Here is an 18,842-nt window from a genome sequence, read left to right as displayed (position 1 = left end):
CCAGGCAACATCCTGGTGAATCTCCTCTGCACCCCCTCCAGTGCAATCACATCCTTCCTATAATGTGGTGACCAGGACTGCACACAGTACTCCAGCTGTGACCTCACCAAGGTTCTATACAACTCCAACATGACCTCCCTACTTTTGTAATCTATGCCTCGATTGATAAAGGCAAGTGTCCCATATGCCTTTTTCACCACCCCACTAACATGCCCCTCCGTCTTCAGAGATCTATGGACACACACGCCAAGGTCCCTTTGTTCCTCAGAACTTCCTAGTGTCATGCCATTCATTGAATACTTCCTTGTCAAATTACTCCTTCCAAAGTGTATCACCTCACACTTTTCAGAGTTAAATTCCATCTGCCACTTATCTGCCCATTTGACCATCCCATCCATATCCTCCTGTAGCTCAAGACAATCAACCACACTGTTAACCACCCGGCCAATCTTTGTGTCATCCGCAAACTTACTAATCCTACCCCCCACATAGTCATCTATGTAGTTTATATAAATGGCAAATAATAGGGGACCCAGCACAGATCCCTGTGGTACGCCACTGGACACTGGCTTCCAGTCACTAAAGCATTCTTCTGTCATCACCCTCTGCCTCCTACAACTAAGCCAATTTTGAATCCACCTTATCAAATTACCCTGTATCCAATGTGCATTTGCCTTCTTTATAAGTCTCCCATGTGGGACCTTGTCAAAGGCTTTGCTGAAATCCATATAAACTACATCAACTGCACTAACCTCATCTACACACCTGGTCACCTCCTCAAAAAATTCAAACAAATTTGTTAGGCATGACCTCCCTCTGACAAAGCCATGTTGACTATCCCTGATCAAACCTTGCCTCTCCAAATGGAGATAGATTCTCTCCTTCAGAATTTTCTCCAATAGTTTCCCTACCACTGATGTGAGACTCACTGGTCTGTAGTTCCCTGGCTTCTCTCTACAACCCTTCTTAAATAGCGGAACCACATTAGCTGTTCTCCAGTCCTCTGGTACCTCCCCCGTGGCCAGAGAGGAGTTAAAAATTTGGGCCAGAGCCCCTGTGATCTCCTCCCTTGCCTGCCTCAGCAGTCTGGGACACAAATCATCTGGACCTGGAGATTTGTCCACTTTTAAGCCTGCCAACACCTCCAATACCTTGTCACTCCCGCTATCAATTTGTTCAAGAACCTCACAGTCTCTCTCCACGAGTTCGATACCTTCATCCTCATTCTCTTGGGTGAAGACGGATGTGAAGTATTCATTCAACACTTTAGCGATGTCCTCTGGCTCCACCCATAGATTGCCTCCTTGGTCCCTTATGGGCCCTACTCTTTCCCTGGTTATCCTCTTCCCATTGATATATTTATAGAATATCTTGGGATTTTCCCTGCTTTTCCCAGCCAGAGCTTTCTCATATCCCCTCTTTACTCTCCTAATTGCTTTCTTAAGCTCCACCCTGCACTTTCTGTACTCCACTAATTTGCTTTCCTTGTACCTGCTAAAAGACTCTCTTTTCCTTCTCATCGTATCCTGAATATCTCTGGTCATCCATGGTTCTCTGGGCTTGTTACTCCTTCCTATCACCCTAGAGGGAACATGTTGAGACTGTACCCTCCCTATTTCCTTTCTGAATGCCCCCCACTGTTCCTCTGTAGATTTCCCCACAAGTAGCTGTTCCCAGTCTACCTTGGCCAGATCCTGCCTTATTTTATTAAAATCCGCTCTCCCCCAATCCAAAACATTTTTTTGCAACTTGTCTATTTCTTTGTCCATAACAAACTTAAACTGTATCATGTTGTGGTCGCTATCACTAAAATGCTCCCCCACCACCACCTCAGCCACCTGTCCGGCTTCATTCCCCAGAATTAGGTCCAGCAATGCGCCGTCCCTTGTTGGATCCTCTACATATTGACCTAAAAAGTTCTCCTGTACACATTTCAAGAAATCCACTCCATCCAAGCCCTTAACACTATGTCTATCCCAATTAATGTTGGGAAAGTTGAAATCACCTAATATAATTACCCTATTATTGTTTTTACACACCTCCACAAATTGTGCACATATTTGCTCCTCAATTTCCCACTGACTATCTGGGGGTCTATAATAAACACCTAACAATGTGGCTGCCCCCTTTTTTATTCATAAGCTCTACCCACAAAGCTTAATTCGATGTCCCCTCCAAGATATCATCGTAATGATATCGTAATCAAAGAGAAAGTAAACTATGAAGGTCCATATACAAAGATGGACATTAGAAAATCAATAATTATCACTTCCAAATATACTAAGGCTGCAAAAAGGCCTTGGTTAGTTGTGTTTTAAACCTTTTAAAAAGGAGAGGTGCAGAGACTGCTACAATCCAGTCGTGCACTTCCCAAAGTGAATTTGCAGTAACAGTTCTGATGCTACTTTCCATTCTCCAGCACATTACTGAATATTGGTGCCGCTGTGTGGTAGAAAACCAGTGATAGTTGAAATCCTTCTGAAGCGAAATCTAAAAAATGCGAAAAGGTTTTCTTGACTCTGTCCTGCCAAAGTGTAAAAATGTCCACATTTGATGCCAGCGTTTTTACAGATGGAAGGGACGTTAGTTATGAAAATTTAACAGTTCTGTCCCTCAAAGAGTTAAAAGAGTTAGCGAGGCACCTAGGATTAGAATTTCGCATGAAGGCCGGAAAACCTGAAATTTTGAAAGGGGCGGCCAATGGCCTACAGGTGGACATTGAGGACGATGAAACAGATAGAGTGGCTGTAGAGACATTAAAATTGGAGCAGCAGAAGTTAGAATTTCAGGAAAGAGAAAAGGAAAGGGAAAGGGAGAGAGAGAAAGAGGGAAGACAGGAAAGGGCATGGAGAGAAGAGAGAGGATTTCAGGACAGAGAGGGAAAGGGAGTTTAAACTAAAACAGCTCGAGCTGAGTGGCAGGAATCCTAATGTATCCCTTGAAGACACCACTTGCTCAGATTTAAGGGCTGAGTCAATCCGGTTAGCTCATTTCATCCCGCAGTTTGATAAAGCAGAGGTGGGAGCTTTCTTTATCTCTTTCAATCAGTTAGCACAACAGTTAAAGTGGCCAGTCCAACATTGGTCCTTATTCCTGCAGAGTAAACTTTTGGGGAAGGCTCATGAGGTTTACTCCCTCCAGCCTGACGAAAGTGCCACTCACTGTGAGGCAGTAAAAAGGGATATTTGAAGTGCGTACCGGTTAGTGCTGGAGGTGTACCGCCAGAAACCCCTCACCCTCACGAAACACCCTGACCAGACGTACCTGGAATTTGAAAGGCTTAAGCAATTTGCTTTTGACTGGCGGGTGTGGGCACGTAAAACAGAAGTTACTTACGAAAACCTCCGTGTAATAATTCTCCTTGAGGAGTTGATAAACTCCCTACCCTTCCCAATAAGAACACACCTAGAGGAGCAGAGGGTCACAGGGGCCAGGCAGGCAGGCAGTCACACTGGCTGATGATTATGAGCTGATCCACAAGCCCCTGTTCCAGAAGAGACCCTCCCCTGTTCACCCCCAACCAACTGGGAAGGATAAAGAGGGTGGGGGGGTGGGGGGAGAGTGATGGGAAAATGAGCACCCATGGGAGAGAGGGAAATGCTGGGGGCCCTCCTCAGGACAGAAAGGGTGGGGTGGTGCTGAGGTGAAAAGTGAGGCCAAGAAGCCCATGTGTTTTAACTGCCAAAAGGTAAGCCACCACTGGGCCAACTGCTGGAGGTTCCGGGAAAACCGAGTGGGATTTATCGGGGCACATACCCACCGTGCAGAGAATGGGAGTCAGTCAGAGAATGTTGCAGACCCGGCTATGGCTCTGACTGTGGCTGCAAAACCCTGTAGGGGCACTGCTGAGAGTTCGGGTGAGGTTAAACAGATCCCTGAGAGTTACAAGGATTTTGTAACCGAAAGAAGAGGAGCCAGCTCGTTCCTTGCCAGGATGAGTCTGGAATCAGACTGGATTCGAGCTAGAATCAGTCTGGAATCACTCTGGAATCAGACTGGATTCGAGCTAGAATCAGTCTGGAATCAGACTGGATTCGAGCTAGAATCAGTCTGGAATCACTCTGGAATCAGACTGGATTCGAGCTAGAATCAGTCTGGAATCACTCTGGAATCAGACTGGATTCGAGCTGGAATCAGTCTAGAATCAGGCTGGAATCAATCTGATTTCAGTCCGGGATCAGTCTCATTTCAGTCTGGGATCAAATTAGAATTAGTCTGCAATTAGTCTGGAATCAGGCTAGGATGAGACTGGAATCAATCTGGAATCAGACTGGAATCACTCTGGGATCAGACTGGATTCGAACTGGAATCAGTCTGAAATCAGGCTGGAAACAAGCTGATTTCAGTCTGGGATCAGTCTGATTTCAGTCTGGGATCAGTCTGATTTCAGTCTGGGATCAGTCTGGGATCAAATTAGAATTAGTCTGTGATTTGTCTGGAATCAGACTGGGATGAAACTGGAAGCATTCTGGAATCAGACTGGAATCACTCTAGGATCACACTGGAATCAATCTGGGATCAGACTGGAATCACTGAGGGATCAGACTGGAATCAATCTGGGATCAGACTGGATTCACTCTGGGATCAGACTGGAATCAATCTGGGATCAGAATGGAATCACTGTGGGATCAGACTGGAATCAATCTGGGTACAGACTAAAATCACTCTGGGATCAGACTGGAATCAATCTGGGATCAGACTGGAATCACTCTGGGATCAGACAGGAATCAACCTGGGATCAGACAGGAATCACTCTGGGATCAATCTGGAATCAATCTGGGATCAGTCTGGAATCAGTCTGGGATCAGACAGGAATCACTGTGGGATCAGACAGGAATCTCTCTGAGATCAGACAGGAATCACTCAGGGATCAGACAGGAATCACTCAGGGATCAGACAGGACAGGAATCACTCTGGGATCAGACTGGAATCACTCTGGAATCAGACTGGATTCGAGCTAGAATCAGTCTGGAATCACTCTGGAATCAGACTGGATTCGAGCTGGAATCAGTCTAGAATCAGGCTGGAATCAATCTGATTTCAGTCCGGGATCAGTCTCATTTCAGTCTGGGATCAAATTAGAATTAGTCTGCAATTAGTCTGGAATCAGGCTAGGATGAGACTGGAATCAATCTGGAATCAGACTGGAATCACTCTGGGATCAGACTGGATTCGAACTGGAATCAGTCTGAAATCAGGCTGGAAACAAGCTGATTTCAGTCTGGGATCAGTCTGATTTCAGTCTGGGATCAGTCTGATTTCAGTCTGGGATCAGTCTGGGATCAAATTAGAATTAGTCTGTGATTTGTCTGGAATCAGACTGGGATGAAACTGGAAGCATTCTGGAATCAGACTGGAATCACTCTAGGATCACACTGGAATCAATCTGGGATCAGACTGGATTCACTCTGGGATCAGACTGGAATCAATCTGGGATCAGAATGGAATCACTGTGGGATCAGACTGGAATCAATCTGGGTACAGACTAAAATCACTCTGGGATCAGACTGGAATCAATCTGGGATCAGACTGGAATCACCCTGGGATCAGACAGGAATCAACCTGGGATCGGACAGGAATCACTCTGGGATCAATCTGGAATCAATCTGGGATCAGTCTTGAATCAGTCTGGGATCAGACAGCAATCACTCTGGGATCAGACAAGAATCACTGTGGGATCAGACGAGAATCAATCTGGGATCAGAATGGAATCACTCTGGGATCAGACGGGAATCACTCAGGGATCAGACAGGACAGGAATCACTCTGGGATCAGACTGGAATCAACCTGGGATCAGACTGGAATCAATCTGGGATCAGACTGGAATCACTCTGGGATCAGACAGGAATCAACCTGGGATCAATCTGGGACCAGTCTGGAATCAGTCTGGGATCAGACAGCAATCACTCTGGGATCAGACAAGAATCATTGTGGGATCAGACGGGAATCAATCTGGGATCAGACAGGAATCACTCAGGGATCAGATAGGAATCAATCTGGGATCAGACTGGAATCAATCTGGGATCAGACTGGAATCAATCTGGGATCAGACAGGAATCAATCTGCGATCAGACAGGAATCAATCTGGGATCAGACTGGAATCACTCTGGGATCAGACAGGAATCAATCTGGGATCAGACAGGAATCACTCTGGGATCAGACAGGAATCACTGTGGGATCAGACTGGAATCACTCTGGGATCAGACAGGAATCAATCTGGGATCAGACTGGAATCACTCTGGGATCAGACAGGAATCACTCTGGGATCAGACTGGAATCACTCTGGGATCAGACTGGAATCACTCTGGGATCAGACAGGAATCACTCTGGGATCAGACTGGAATCACTCTGGGATCAGACTGGAATCAATCTGGGATCAGACTGGAATCACTCTGGGACCAGACAGGAATCAATCTGGGATAAGACTGGAATCACTCTGGGATCAGACAGGAATCAATCTGGGATCAGACAGGATTCACTCTGGGATCAGACAGGAATCAATCTGGGATCAGACAGGATTCACTCTGGGATCAGACAGGAATCAATCTGGGATCAGATTGGAATCACTCTGGGATCAGACAGGAATCAATCTGGGATCAGACAGGATTCACTCTGGGATCAGACTGGAATCAATCTGGGATCAGACAGGAATCAGTTTCAGGTGTGATGGGACGTTGCCTTTAAGGCTGTTCTTGGCCGACAGTTAATGGGCGGGGCCGGGTGACCCGGAAGCGGAAGTGGGGATGTTGTGAGCGGATGGAGGAGAAGCTGCTGATTTTTAACATGGAGAACCGGCCCCTGGCGACCTGTGAGTGAGAGGGAGACCGGGGGGGGGGGGGGTCTGTATACAGACTGTACAATACTGAATAACACTGAGTAACACAGTGTAATAGTGTATAACACTAATAATAATAATACTGTATAACACTGGGGTACAGTACTGGTGGGGTCAGGTCTGTCACTGTATAACACTGGGGTACAGTACTGGTGGGGACGGGTCTGTCACTGTATAACACTGCGGTACAGTACTGGTGGGGACGGGTCTGTCACTGTATAACACTGGGGTACAGTACTGGTGGGGACGGGTCTGTCACTGTATAACACTGGGGTACAGTACTGTTGGGGACAGGTCTGTCACTGTATAACACTGGGGTACAGTACTGGTGGGGACAGGTCTGTCACTGTATAACACTGGGGTACAGTACTGTTGGGGACAGGTCTGTCACTGTATAACACTGGGGTACAGTACTGGTGGGAACAGGTCTGTCACTGTATAACACTGGGGTACAGTACTGGTGGGGACGGGTCTGTCACTGTATAACACTGGGGTACAGTACTGGTGGGGACGGGTCTGTCACTGTATAACACTGGGGTACAGTACTGGTGGGAACAGGTCTGTCACTGTATAACACTGGGGTACAGTACTGTTGGGGACAGGTCTGTCACTGTATAACACTGGGGTACAGTACTGGTGGGGACAGGTCTGTCACTGTATAACACTGGGGTACAGTACTGTTGGGGACAGGTCTGTCACTGTATAACACTGGGGTACAGTACTGGTGGGAACAGGTCTGTCACTGTATAACACTGGGGTACAGTACTGGTGGGGACGGGTCTGTCACTGTATAACACTGGGGTACAGTACTGGTGGGGACGGGTCTGTCACTGTATAACACTGGGGTACAGTACTGGTGGGGACGGGTCTGTCACTGTATAACACTGGGGTACAGTACTGGTGGGGACAGGTCTGTCACTGTATAACACTGGGGTACAGTACTGGTGGGGACAGGTCTGTCACTGTATAACACTGGGGTACAGTACTGGTGGGGACGGGCCTGTCACTGTATAACACTGGGGTACAGTACTGGTGGGGACGGGTCTGTCACTGTATAACACTGGAGTACAGTACTGGTGGGGACAGGTCTGTCACTGTATAACACTGGGGTACAGTACTGGTGGGGACGGGTCTGTCACTGTATAACACTGGAGTACAGTACTGGTGGGGACAGGTCTGTCACTGTATAACACTGGGGTACAGTACTGGTGGAGACAGGTCTGTCACTGTATAACACTGGGGTACAGTACTGGTGGGGAGAGGTCTGTCACTGTATAACACTGGGGTACAGTACTGGTGGGGACAGGTCTGTCACTGTATAACACTGGGGTACAGTACTGGTGGGGACAGGTCTGTCTCTGTATAACACGGGTACAGTACTGGTGGGGACGGGTCTGTCACTGTATAACACTGGGGTACAGTACTGGTGGGGACGGGCCTGTCACTGTATAACACTGGGGTACAGTACTGGTGGGGACAGGTCTGTCACTGTATAACACTGCGGTACAGTACTGGTGGGGACAGGTCTGTCTCTGTATAACACTGGGGTACAGTACTGGTGGGGACGGGTCCGTCACTGTATAACACTGGGGTACAGTACTGGTGGGGACGGGTCTGTCACTGTATAACACTGGGGTACAGTACTGGTGGGGACGGGTCTGTCACTGTATAACACTGGGGTACAGTACTGGTGGGGACAGGTCTGTCACTGTATAACACTGGGGTACAGTACTAGTGGGGGAGGGTCTGTCACTGTATAACACTGGGGTACAGTACTGGTGGGGACGGGTCTGTCACTGTATAACACGGGGGTACAGTACTGGTGGGGACGGGTCTGTCACTGTATAACACTGGGGTACAGTACTGGTGGGGACAGGTCTGTCACTGTATAACACTGGGGTACAGTACTGGTGGGGACGGGTCTGTCACTGTATAACACTGGGGTACAGTACTGGTGGGGACGGGTCTGTCACTGTATAACACTGGGGTACAGTACTGGTGGGGACGGGTCTGTCACTGTATAACACTGGGGTACAGTACTGGTGGGGACAGGTCTGTCACTGTATAACACTGGGGTACAGTACTGGTGGGGACGGGTCTGTCACTGTATAACACTGGGGTACAGTACTGGTGGGGACGGGTCTGTCACTGTATAACACTGGGGTACAGTACTGGTGGGGATGGGTCTGTCACTGTATAACACGGGGGTACAGTACTGGTGGGGACGGGTCTGTCACTGTGTAACACTGGGGTACAGTACTGGTGGGGATGGGTCTGTCACTGTATAACACTGGGGTACAGTACTGGTGGGGATGGGTCTGTCACTGTATAACACGGGGGTACAGTACTGGTGGGGACGGGTCCGTCACTGTATAACACTGGGGTACAGTACTGGTGGGGATGGGTCTGTCACTGTATAACACGGGTACAGTACTGGTGGGGACGGGTCTGTCACTGTATAACACTGGGGTACAGTACTGGTGGGGATGGGTCTGTCACTGTATAACACGGGGGTACAGTACTGGTGGGGACGGGTCTGTCACTGTATAACACTGGGGTACAGTACTGGTGGGGACGGGTCTGTCACTGTATAACACTGGGGTACAGTACTGGTAGGGACAGGTCTGTCACTGTATAACACTGGGGTACAGTACTGGTGGGGACAGGTCTGTCACTGTATAACACTGGGGTACAGTACTGGTGGTGACGGGTCCGTCACTGTATAACACGGGGGTACAGTACTGGTGGGGACGGGTCTGTCACTGTATAACACTGGGGTACAGTACTGGTGGGGACGGGTCTGTCACTGTATAACACTGAGGTACAGTACTGGTGGGGACGGGTCTGTCACTGTATAACACTGGGGTACAGTACTGGTGGGGACGGGTCTGTCACTGTATAACACTGGGGTACAGTACTGGTGGGGACGGGTCTGTCACTGTATAACACTGGGGTACAGTACTGGTAGGGACGGGTCTGTCACTGTATAACACTGGGGTACAGTACTGGTGGGGACAGGTCTGTCACTGTATAACACTGGGGTACAGTACTGGTGGTGACGGGTCCGTCACTGTATAACACGGGGGTACAGTACTGGTGGGGACGGGTCTGTCACTGTATAACACTGGGGTACAGTACTGGTGGGGACGGGTCTGTCACTGTATAACACTGGGGTACAGTACTGGTGGGGATGGGTCTGTCACTGTATAACACTGGGGTACAGTACTGGTGGGGACGGGTCTGTCACTGTATAACACTGGGGTACAGTACTGGTGGGGACGGGTCTGTCACTGTATAACACTGGGGTACAGTACTGGTGGGGACGGGTCTGTCACTGTATAACACTGGGGTACAGTACTGGTGGGGACGGGTCTGTCACTGTATAACACTGGGGTACAGTACTGGTGGGGACGGGTCTGTCACTGTATAACACTGGGGTACAGTACTGGTGGGGATGGGTCTGTCACTGTATAACACTGGGGTACAGTACTGGTGGGGACGGGTCTGTCACTGTATAACACTGGGGTACAGTACTGGTGGGGATGGGTCTGTCACTGTATAACACTGGGGTACAGTACTGGTGGGGATGGGTCTGTCACTGTATAACACTGGGGTACAGTACTGGTGGGGACGGGTCTGTCACTGTATAACACTGGGGTACAGTACTGGTGGGGATGGGTCTGTCACTGTATAACACGGGGGTACAGTACTGGTGGGGACGGGTCCGTCACTGTATAACACTGGGGTACAGTACTGGTGGGGACGGGTCTGTCACTGTATAACACGGGTACAGTACTGGTGGGGACGGGTCTGTCACTGTATAACACTGGGGTACAGTACTGGTGGGGATGGGTCTGTCACTGTATAACACGGGGGTACAGTACTGGTGGGGACGGGTCTGTCACTGTATAACACTGGGGTACAGTACTGGTGGGGACGGGTCTGTCACTGTATAACACTGGGGTACAGTACTGGTGGGGACGGGTCTGTCACTGTATAACACTGGGGTACAGTACTGGTGGGGACGGGTCTGTCACTGTATAACACTGGGGTACAGTACTGGTGGGGACGGGTCTGTCACTGTATAACACTGGGGTACAGTACTGGTGGGGACAGGTCTGTCACTGTATAACACTGGGGTACAGTACTGGTGGGGACAGGTCTGTCACTGTATAACACTGGGATACAGTACTGGTGGGGACAGGTCTGTCTCTGTATAACACTGGGGTACAGTACTGGTGGGGACGGGTCTGTCACTGTATAACACTGGGGTACAGTACTGGTGGGGACGGGTCTGTCACTGTATAACACTGGGGTACAGTACTGGTGGGGACAGGTCTGTCTCTGTATAACACTGGGGTACAGTACTGGTGGGGACGGGTCTGTCGCTGTATAACACTGGGTTACAGTACTGGTGGGGACGGGTCTGTCACTGTATAACACTGGGGTACAGTACTGGTGGGGACAGGTCTGTCACTGTATAACACTGGGGTACAGTACTGGTGGGGACGGGTCTGTCGCTGTATAACACTGGGTTACAGTACTGGTGGGGACGGGTCTGTCACTGTATAACACTGGGTTACAGTACTGGTGGGGACGGGTCTGTCACTGTATAACACTGGGGTACAGTACTGGTGGGGGCGGGTCTGTCACTGTATAACACTGGGGTACAGTACTGGTGGGGACGGGTCTGTCACTGTATAACACTGGGGTACAGTACTGGTGGGGACGGGTCTGTCACTGTATAACACTGGGGTACAGTACTGGTGGGGACAGGTCTGTCACTGTATAACACTGGGGTACAGTACTGGTGGGGACGGGTCTGTCACTGTATAACACTGGGGTGCAGTACTGGTGGGGACGGGTCTGTCACTGTATAACACTGGGGTGCAGTACTGGTGGGGACAGGTCTGTCACTGTATAACACTGGGGTACAGTACTGGTGGGTCAGGTCTGTCTCTGTGTAGCACGGGTACAGTACTGGTGGGGACAGGTCTGTCTCTGTATAACACGGGTACAGTACTGGTGGGGACGGGTCTGTCACTGTATAAAACAAAAACAGAATTACCTAGAAAAACTCAGCAGGTCTGGCAGCATCGGTGGAGAAGAAAAGAGTCGACGTTTCGGGTCCAGATGACCCGTCAGCAGAACTGTTGAAGGGTCATCTGGACTCGAAACGTCGACTCTTTTCTTCTCCACCGATGCTGCCAGACCTGCTGAGTTTTTCCAGGTAATTCTGTTTTTGTTTTGGATTTCCAGCATCCGCAGTAGTTTTTTGTTTTTATATCTCTGTCACTGTATAACACTGGGGTACAGTACTGGTGGGGACGGGTCTGTCACTGTATAACACTGGGGTACAGTACTGGTGGGGACGGGTCTGTCGCTGTATAACACTGGGGTACAGTACTGGTGGGGACGGGTCTGTCGCTGTATAACACTGGGTTACAGTACTGGTGGGGACGGGTCTGTCACTGTATAACACTGGGTTACAGTACTGGTGGGGACGGGTCTGTCACTGTATAACACTGGGGTACAGTACTGGTGGGGACGGGTCTGTCACTGTATAACACTGGGGTACAGTACTGGTGGGGGCAGGTCTGTCACTGTATAACACTGGGGTACAGTACTGGTGGGGACGGGTCTGTCACTGTATAACACTGGGGTACAGTACTGGTGGGGACAGGTCTCTCACTGTATAACGCTGGGGTACAGTACTGGTGGGGACGGGTCTGTCGCTGTATAACACTGGGGTACAGTACTGGTGGGGACGGGTCTGTCACTGTATAACACTGGGGTACAGTACTGGTGGGGGCAGGTCTGTCACTGTATAACACTGGGGTACAGTACAGGTGGGGACGGGTCTGTCACTGTATAACACTGGGTACAGTACTGGTGGGGACGGGTCTGTCACTGTATAACACTGGGGTACAGTACTGGTGGGTCAGGTCTGTCACTGTATAACACTGGGGTACAGTACTGGTGGGGACAGGTCTGTCACTGTATAACACTGGGGTACAGTACTGGTGGGGACGGGTCTGTCACTGTATAACACTGGGGTACAGTACTGGTGGGGACGGGTCTGTCACTGTATAACACTGGGGTACAGTACTGGTGGGGACAGGTCTGTCAATGTATAACACTGGGGTACAGTACTGGTGGGGACAGGTCTGTCAATGTATAACACTGGGGTACAGTACTGGTGGGGACGGGTCTGTCACTGTATAACACTGGGGTACAGTACTGGTGGGGACGGGTCTGTCACTGTATAACACTGGGGTACAGTACTGGTGGGGACAGGTCTGACACTGTATAACACTGGGGTACAGTACTGGTGGGGACGGGTCTTTCACTGTATAACACTGGTACAGTACTGGTGGGGACAGGTCTGTCACTGTATAACACTGGGGTACAGTACTGGTGGGGACGGGTCTGTCACTGTATAACACTGGGGTACAGTACTGGTGGGGACGGGTCTGTCACTGTATAACACTGGGGTACAGTACTGGTGGGGACGGGTCTGTCACTGTATAACACTGGGGTACAGTACTGGTGGGGACGGGTCTGTCACTGTATAACACTGGGGTACAGTACTGGTGGGGACGGGTCTGTCACTGTATAACGCTGGGGTACAGTACTGGTGGGGACGGGTCTGTCACTGTATAACACTGGGGTACAGTACTGGTGGGGACGGGTCTGTCACTGTATAACACTGGGTACAGTACTGGTGGGGACGGGTCTGTCACTGTATAACACTGGGGTACAGTACTGGTGGGGACGGGTCTGTCACTGTATAACACTGGGGTACAGTACTGGTGGGGACGGGTCTGTCACTGTATAACACTGGGGTACAGTACTGGTGGGGACGGGTCTGTCACTGTATAACACTGGGGTACAGTACTGGTGGGGACGGGTCTGTCACTGTATAACACTGGGGTACAGTACTGGTGGGGACGGGTCTGTCACTGTATAACACTGGGGTACAGTACTGGTGGGGACGGGTCTGTCACTGTATAACACTGGGGTACAGTACTGGTGGGGACGGGCCTGTCACTGTATAACACTGGGGTACAGTACTGGTGGGGACGGGTCTGTCACTGTATAACACTGGGTTACAGTACTGGTGGGGACGGGTCTGTCACTGTATAACACTGGGGTACAGTACTGGTGGGGACGGGTCTGTCACTGTATAACACTGGGGTACAGTACTGGTGGGGACGGGTCTGTCACTGTATAACACTGGGGTACAGTACTGGTGGGGACGGGTCTGTCACTGTATAACACTGGGGTACAGTACTGGTGGGGACGGATCTGTCACTGTATAACACTGGGGTACAGTACTGGTGGGGACGGGTCTGTCACTGTATAACACTGGGGTACAGTACTGGTGGGGACGGGTCTGTCTCTGTATAACACGGGTACAGTACTGGTGGGGACGGGTCTGTCTCTGTATAACACGGGTACAGTACTGGTGGGGACGGGTCTGTCACTGTATAACACTGGGGTACAGTACTGGTGGGGACGGGCCTGTCACTGTATAACACTGGGGTACAGTACTGGTGGGGACAGGTCTGTCACTGTATAACACTGCGGTACAGTACTGGTGGGGACAGGTCTGTCACTGTATAACACTGGGGTACAGTACTGGTGGGGACAGGTCTGTCGCTATAACAGTGGGGTACAGTACTGGTGGGGACGGGTCTGTCACTGTATAACACTGGGGTACAGTACTGGTTGGGACAGGTCTGTCACTGTGTAACACTGGGGTACAGTACTGGTGGGGACAGGTCTGTCTCTGTGTAGCACGGGTACAGTACTGGTGGGGACAGGTCTGTCTCTGTATAACACGGGTACAGTACTGGTGGGGACGGGTCTGTCACTGTATAACACTGGGGTACAGTACTGGTGGGGACAGGTCTGTCACTGTATAACACTGGGGTACAGTACTGGTGAGGACAGGTCTGTCACTGTATAACGCTGGGGTACAGTATTGGTGGGGACAGGTCTGTCACTGTATAACACTGGGGTACAGTACTGGTGGGGACAGGTCTGTCACTGTATAACACTGGGGTACAGTACTGGTGGGGACAGGTCTGTCACTGTATAACACTGGGGTACAGTACTGGTGGGGATGATCTGTCAGTGTATAACACTGGAGCACTGTACTGGACGGCACGGGCCTTTAACTGTATAATGCTGAATTATAAGTTAGCTGTATAGTTTGGCTTTTGTGGACAATTGTCTCCTGTAGAGTGTGCTATGTAGCCAATTTACCACCTGCCGTCTCTAACAAAGCTTCACATTGCTAAATTGGCACGATAAGAATTCGCCTGGGCTCCGCACACCATTCGGACATTTATGTTCCTGCCTCGCCGCCTCCCATTTTCTCTCAGCTGAGCCACTTATCTTTACCATCTGTTGGAATTCCCCTGATGGCTTGTTAGCTTCTCCTTCAGTGCATCTCTCCTCTTCCCTCCAAACTGTCCCTCACCATTCTTTCATTAAAGAAGTTCATTCCGTCGACTGTATTCTGATTTCCCCACATCCCCAGTCAATAGTTCCCAGGTGAAGTGTCAGAAATACCAATCACACTGACAGGGGTGTCTGAGCGGGGAGACACGAGACAGGGAAACAGACACAGGAATGAAAGACAGAAAAGCAGAAAGCAAAAGTGGAAGGCAGAGGAAACGAGGGCTAACAGCAAATCGGGCCATCGTACAAAAAAATGTGTACAAATGTTAATAAGACAAGTCTAAGGACACTGTATCTGAATGCACGGAGCATTCTCAATAGGATAGGTGAATTAACAATGCAAATAGTTATAAACGGGTACGATATGATTGCGATTACGGAGACATGGCTGCAGGGTGACCAAGGCTGGGAACTGAATATCCAACAGCACTTGATATTTAGGACGGACCGACAGAAAGAAATAGGAGGTGGGGTGGTGTTGTTTGTTAAGGATGAAATCAGTGCGATAGTAAGAGAGGATATCGGCTCAGAAAATCTAGATGTAGAATCAGTCTGGGTGGAAGCTAAGAAGCAACAAGGGGCGGAAAACATTGGTGGGATTTGTCTATTGGCCTCCAAACAGTAGTGATAAGGTAGGGGACAGCATTAAACAGGAAATTAGAGATGCTCATAACCAGGATGCTACAGTGATCATGGATGACTTTAATCTGCACATACACTGAGGAAACCAACGACATAGGTAGAAAGAGGGATGAGGTCCTGCAAGCAGATTTTAGGGAGCTAGGAAATATTAAAAAACAGGACCTCAAAGGTAGTAATCTCTGGATTACTTCCAGTGCCACCCGCTCGTGAGTATAGAAATAGGAGGTTAGTCCAGATGAATGCGTGGCTGGAGAGATGGTGGAGGAGGGGAAGGATTTAGATTTCTGGGACATTGGGACCATTTCTGGAGGCGGTGAGACCTGCACAAGGCGGACGGGCTGCACCTGAACCTGAATGGGACCAACATCCTTGCGGGGAGGTTTGCTAGTGCTGTTGGGGAGGGTTTAAACTAACTCGGCAGGGGGGTGGGATCCTGAGAGGAGGTTCGGCAGGGGGAGCTGCACAGCCAAAATTAGAAGAGAGAGCAAGTGAGTCTGGAAGGCTTAGAAATTATAGGCCAGTTAAGGCACGAGGGAGTTTGGCAAAGTTGGGTGGTATTTAATTAATGCAAGGAGTCTGACGAATAAGGCTGATGAGCTGAGGGCACAAATTAACATATGACTTGCTGTCACAGAGACATAGTTGAGAGAGGGGCAGGATTGGCAGCTCAATATTCCAGGATATAGGGTCTCCAGGCGAGACAGGGAAGGTGGTAAAAGAGGAGGGGTTATCGCAATATTGATCAAGGAATCAATTACAGCAGTAAGGAGGGATGACATCTTAGAAGGCTCCTCAAATGAAGCCATATGGGTAGAACTTAAAAACAAAAAAGGAGCAATCACATTACTGGGGGTGTACTATAGGCCTCCAAACAGTCAGAGAGAAATAGAAGAGCAGATAAGTAGGCAAATTTCAGATAAGTGTAAAAATAATAGGGTAGTAATAGTGGGGGATTTCAACTTCCCCAACAGTAACTGGGTTAGTCATGGTGTGATAGGTTTAGAGGGAGCGCAATTCTTAAAATACATCCAGGAGAGCTTTTTAAGCCACTACGTAGAAAGTCCTACAAGAGAGGCCCTGAACTTAGTTTTAGGGAATGAAGCCGGGCAAGTTGTAGAGGTATCAGTGGGGAAGCATTTTGCAGATAGTGATCATAGATAGTTAGATTCAAGGTTGTTATGGAAAAGGACAAGGATGGGCCAGAAATCAGAGTTCTAAATTGGGGGAAGGCTGATCTTAATAAGATCAGATATGAATTGGCCAGAGTGGACTGGGAGCAGCTACTATTAGGTAAATCTGTGTCAGAGCAGTGGGACTCATTCAAGAACGAAATAGGAAGAGTCCAGGGCCAACATATTCCAGTAAAGGTAAAGGGTGGGAGCAACAAATCCAGGGAACCCAGGATGTCGAGGGATATACAGGATTGGATAAAGAGAAAAAGGGAGGCTTATGGCAGATACCGAAGGCTGAAAACAGTGGAAGCCCTAGAGGAGTATAGAATATGTGTAGGGGGGAAATTAGGAGAGCAAAAAGGGGGCATGGGAAAACATTTGCAGGTAAAATAAAGGAAAATCCAAAGTTAATTTACAAGTACATTATGAGTAAGAGGATAACGAGAGAAAGAGTAGGGCCCATTAAAGACTTTAGTGGTAATTTGTGTGTGGAGTCGGAAGACGTAGGTGGGGTTCTATATGAATACTTTGTGTTGGTGTTCACAAGTGAGAGGGACGACGTGGGTATGGAAATCGGGCAGAAGGACTGTGCTATAATTAAAGAAATTAGCATAGAAACGACGGAGGTTTTAAGTAGTCTGGCAGGCTTAAAAGTAGGTAAATCTCCAGGCCCGGATGAAATGTATCCCAGGCTGTTGAGTGAGGCAAGGGAGGAGATAGCAGGGGCACTGGCAATAATTTTCAATGCTTCTCTGGCTACAGGGGAGGTGCCAGAGGATTAGAGGACTGGAAGACAGCCAATGTGGTACTGTTATTCAAGAAGGGAGGAAGGGATAAACCAGGGAACTACAGGCCAGTCAATCTAACCTCAGTGGTGGGGAAACTATTGGAAGCAATCCTGAGGGACAGAGTTAATCTACACTTGGAGAGGCAGGGATTAATCAAGGACAGTCAGCATGGTTTTGTTAAGGGGAGGTCATGTCTGACCAATTTGATTGAATTTTCCGAAGAGGTGACCAGGTGTGTAGATGAGGGCAATGCATTTGACGTAGTCTACTTGGACTTCAGCAAGGCTTTTGATAAGATCCTGCATGGGAGACTGACAACGAAGGTAAGAGCCCATGGGATCTAAGGCAATTTGGCAAATTGGATGCAGAATTGACTGAGTGGCAGGAAGCAGAGGGTGATGGTTGAGGGGTGTTTTTGTGACTGGATGCCTGTGTCCAGTGGGGTTCCACAGGGATCGGTATTGGGTCCCTTGCTGTTTGTCGTATATATAAACGATTTAGACTTGAATGTAGGAGGGTTGATCAGTAAGTTTGCGGATGACACGAAAATTGGTGGGGTGGTAAATAGTGAGGAGGATAGCCTTAGATTACAGGAGGATATAGACGGGCTGGTCAGATGGGCTGATCAGTGGTAAATGGAATTTACATAGAAACTAGGATCAGGAGTAGGCCATTCAGCCCTTCGAGCCTGCTCTGCCATTCATTATGATCATGGCTGATCATCCAACTCAATAGCCTGCTCCCACTTTCTCCCCATACCCTTTGACCCCTTTCGCCCCAAGAGCTATATCTAACTCCTTCTTGAAAACATACAATGTTTTGGCCTCAACTGCTTTCTGTGGTAGCGAATTCCACAGGCTCAACACTCCTCTGGGTGAAGAAATTTCTCCTCATCTCATTCCTAAATGGTCTACCCCGTATCCTCAGACTGTAACC

General features: G+C 49.2%; 1 protein-coding gene across 1 annotated transcript in view; it reads left to right on the top strand.

The window, feature by feature from the left end:
* Positions 1–6,721: 6,721 nt before the first annotated feature.
* Positions 6,722–18,842, top strand: part of trappc10 (trafficking protein particle complex subunit 10) — an 82,503-nt gene continuing 70,382 nt past the window's right edge. The window contains exon 1 of the mRNA XM_078560424.1: positions 6,722–6,808. Coding sequence (XP_078416550.1) covers positions 6,757–6,808 — 52 coding nt within the window. The 5' untranslated portion in view covers positions 6,722–6,756. The remainder of the gene's footprint in view (positions 6,809–18,842) is intronic.

This window comes from Cetorhinus maximus, chromosome 16 (assembly GCF_964194155.1).
Source record: "Cetorhinus maximus chromosome 16, sCetMax3.hap1.1, whole genome shotgun sequence".
NCBI classification, from domain to species: Eukaryota; Metazoa; Chordata; class Chondrichthyes; order Lamniformes; family Cetorhinidae; genus Cetorhinus; species Cetorhinus maximus.
The sequence above is the reverse complement of the archived record's forward strand: the minus strand, read 5'-3'. Positions and strand labels throughout refer to the sequence as shown.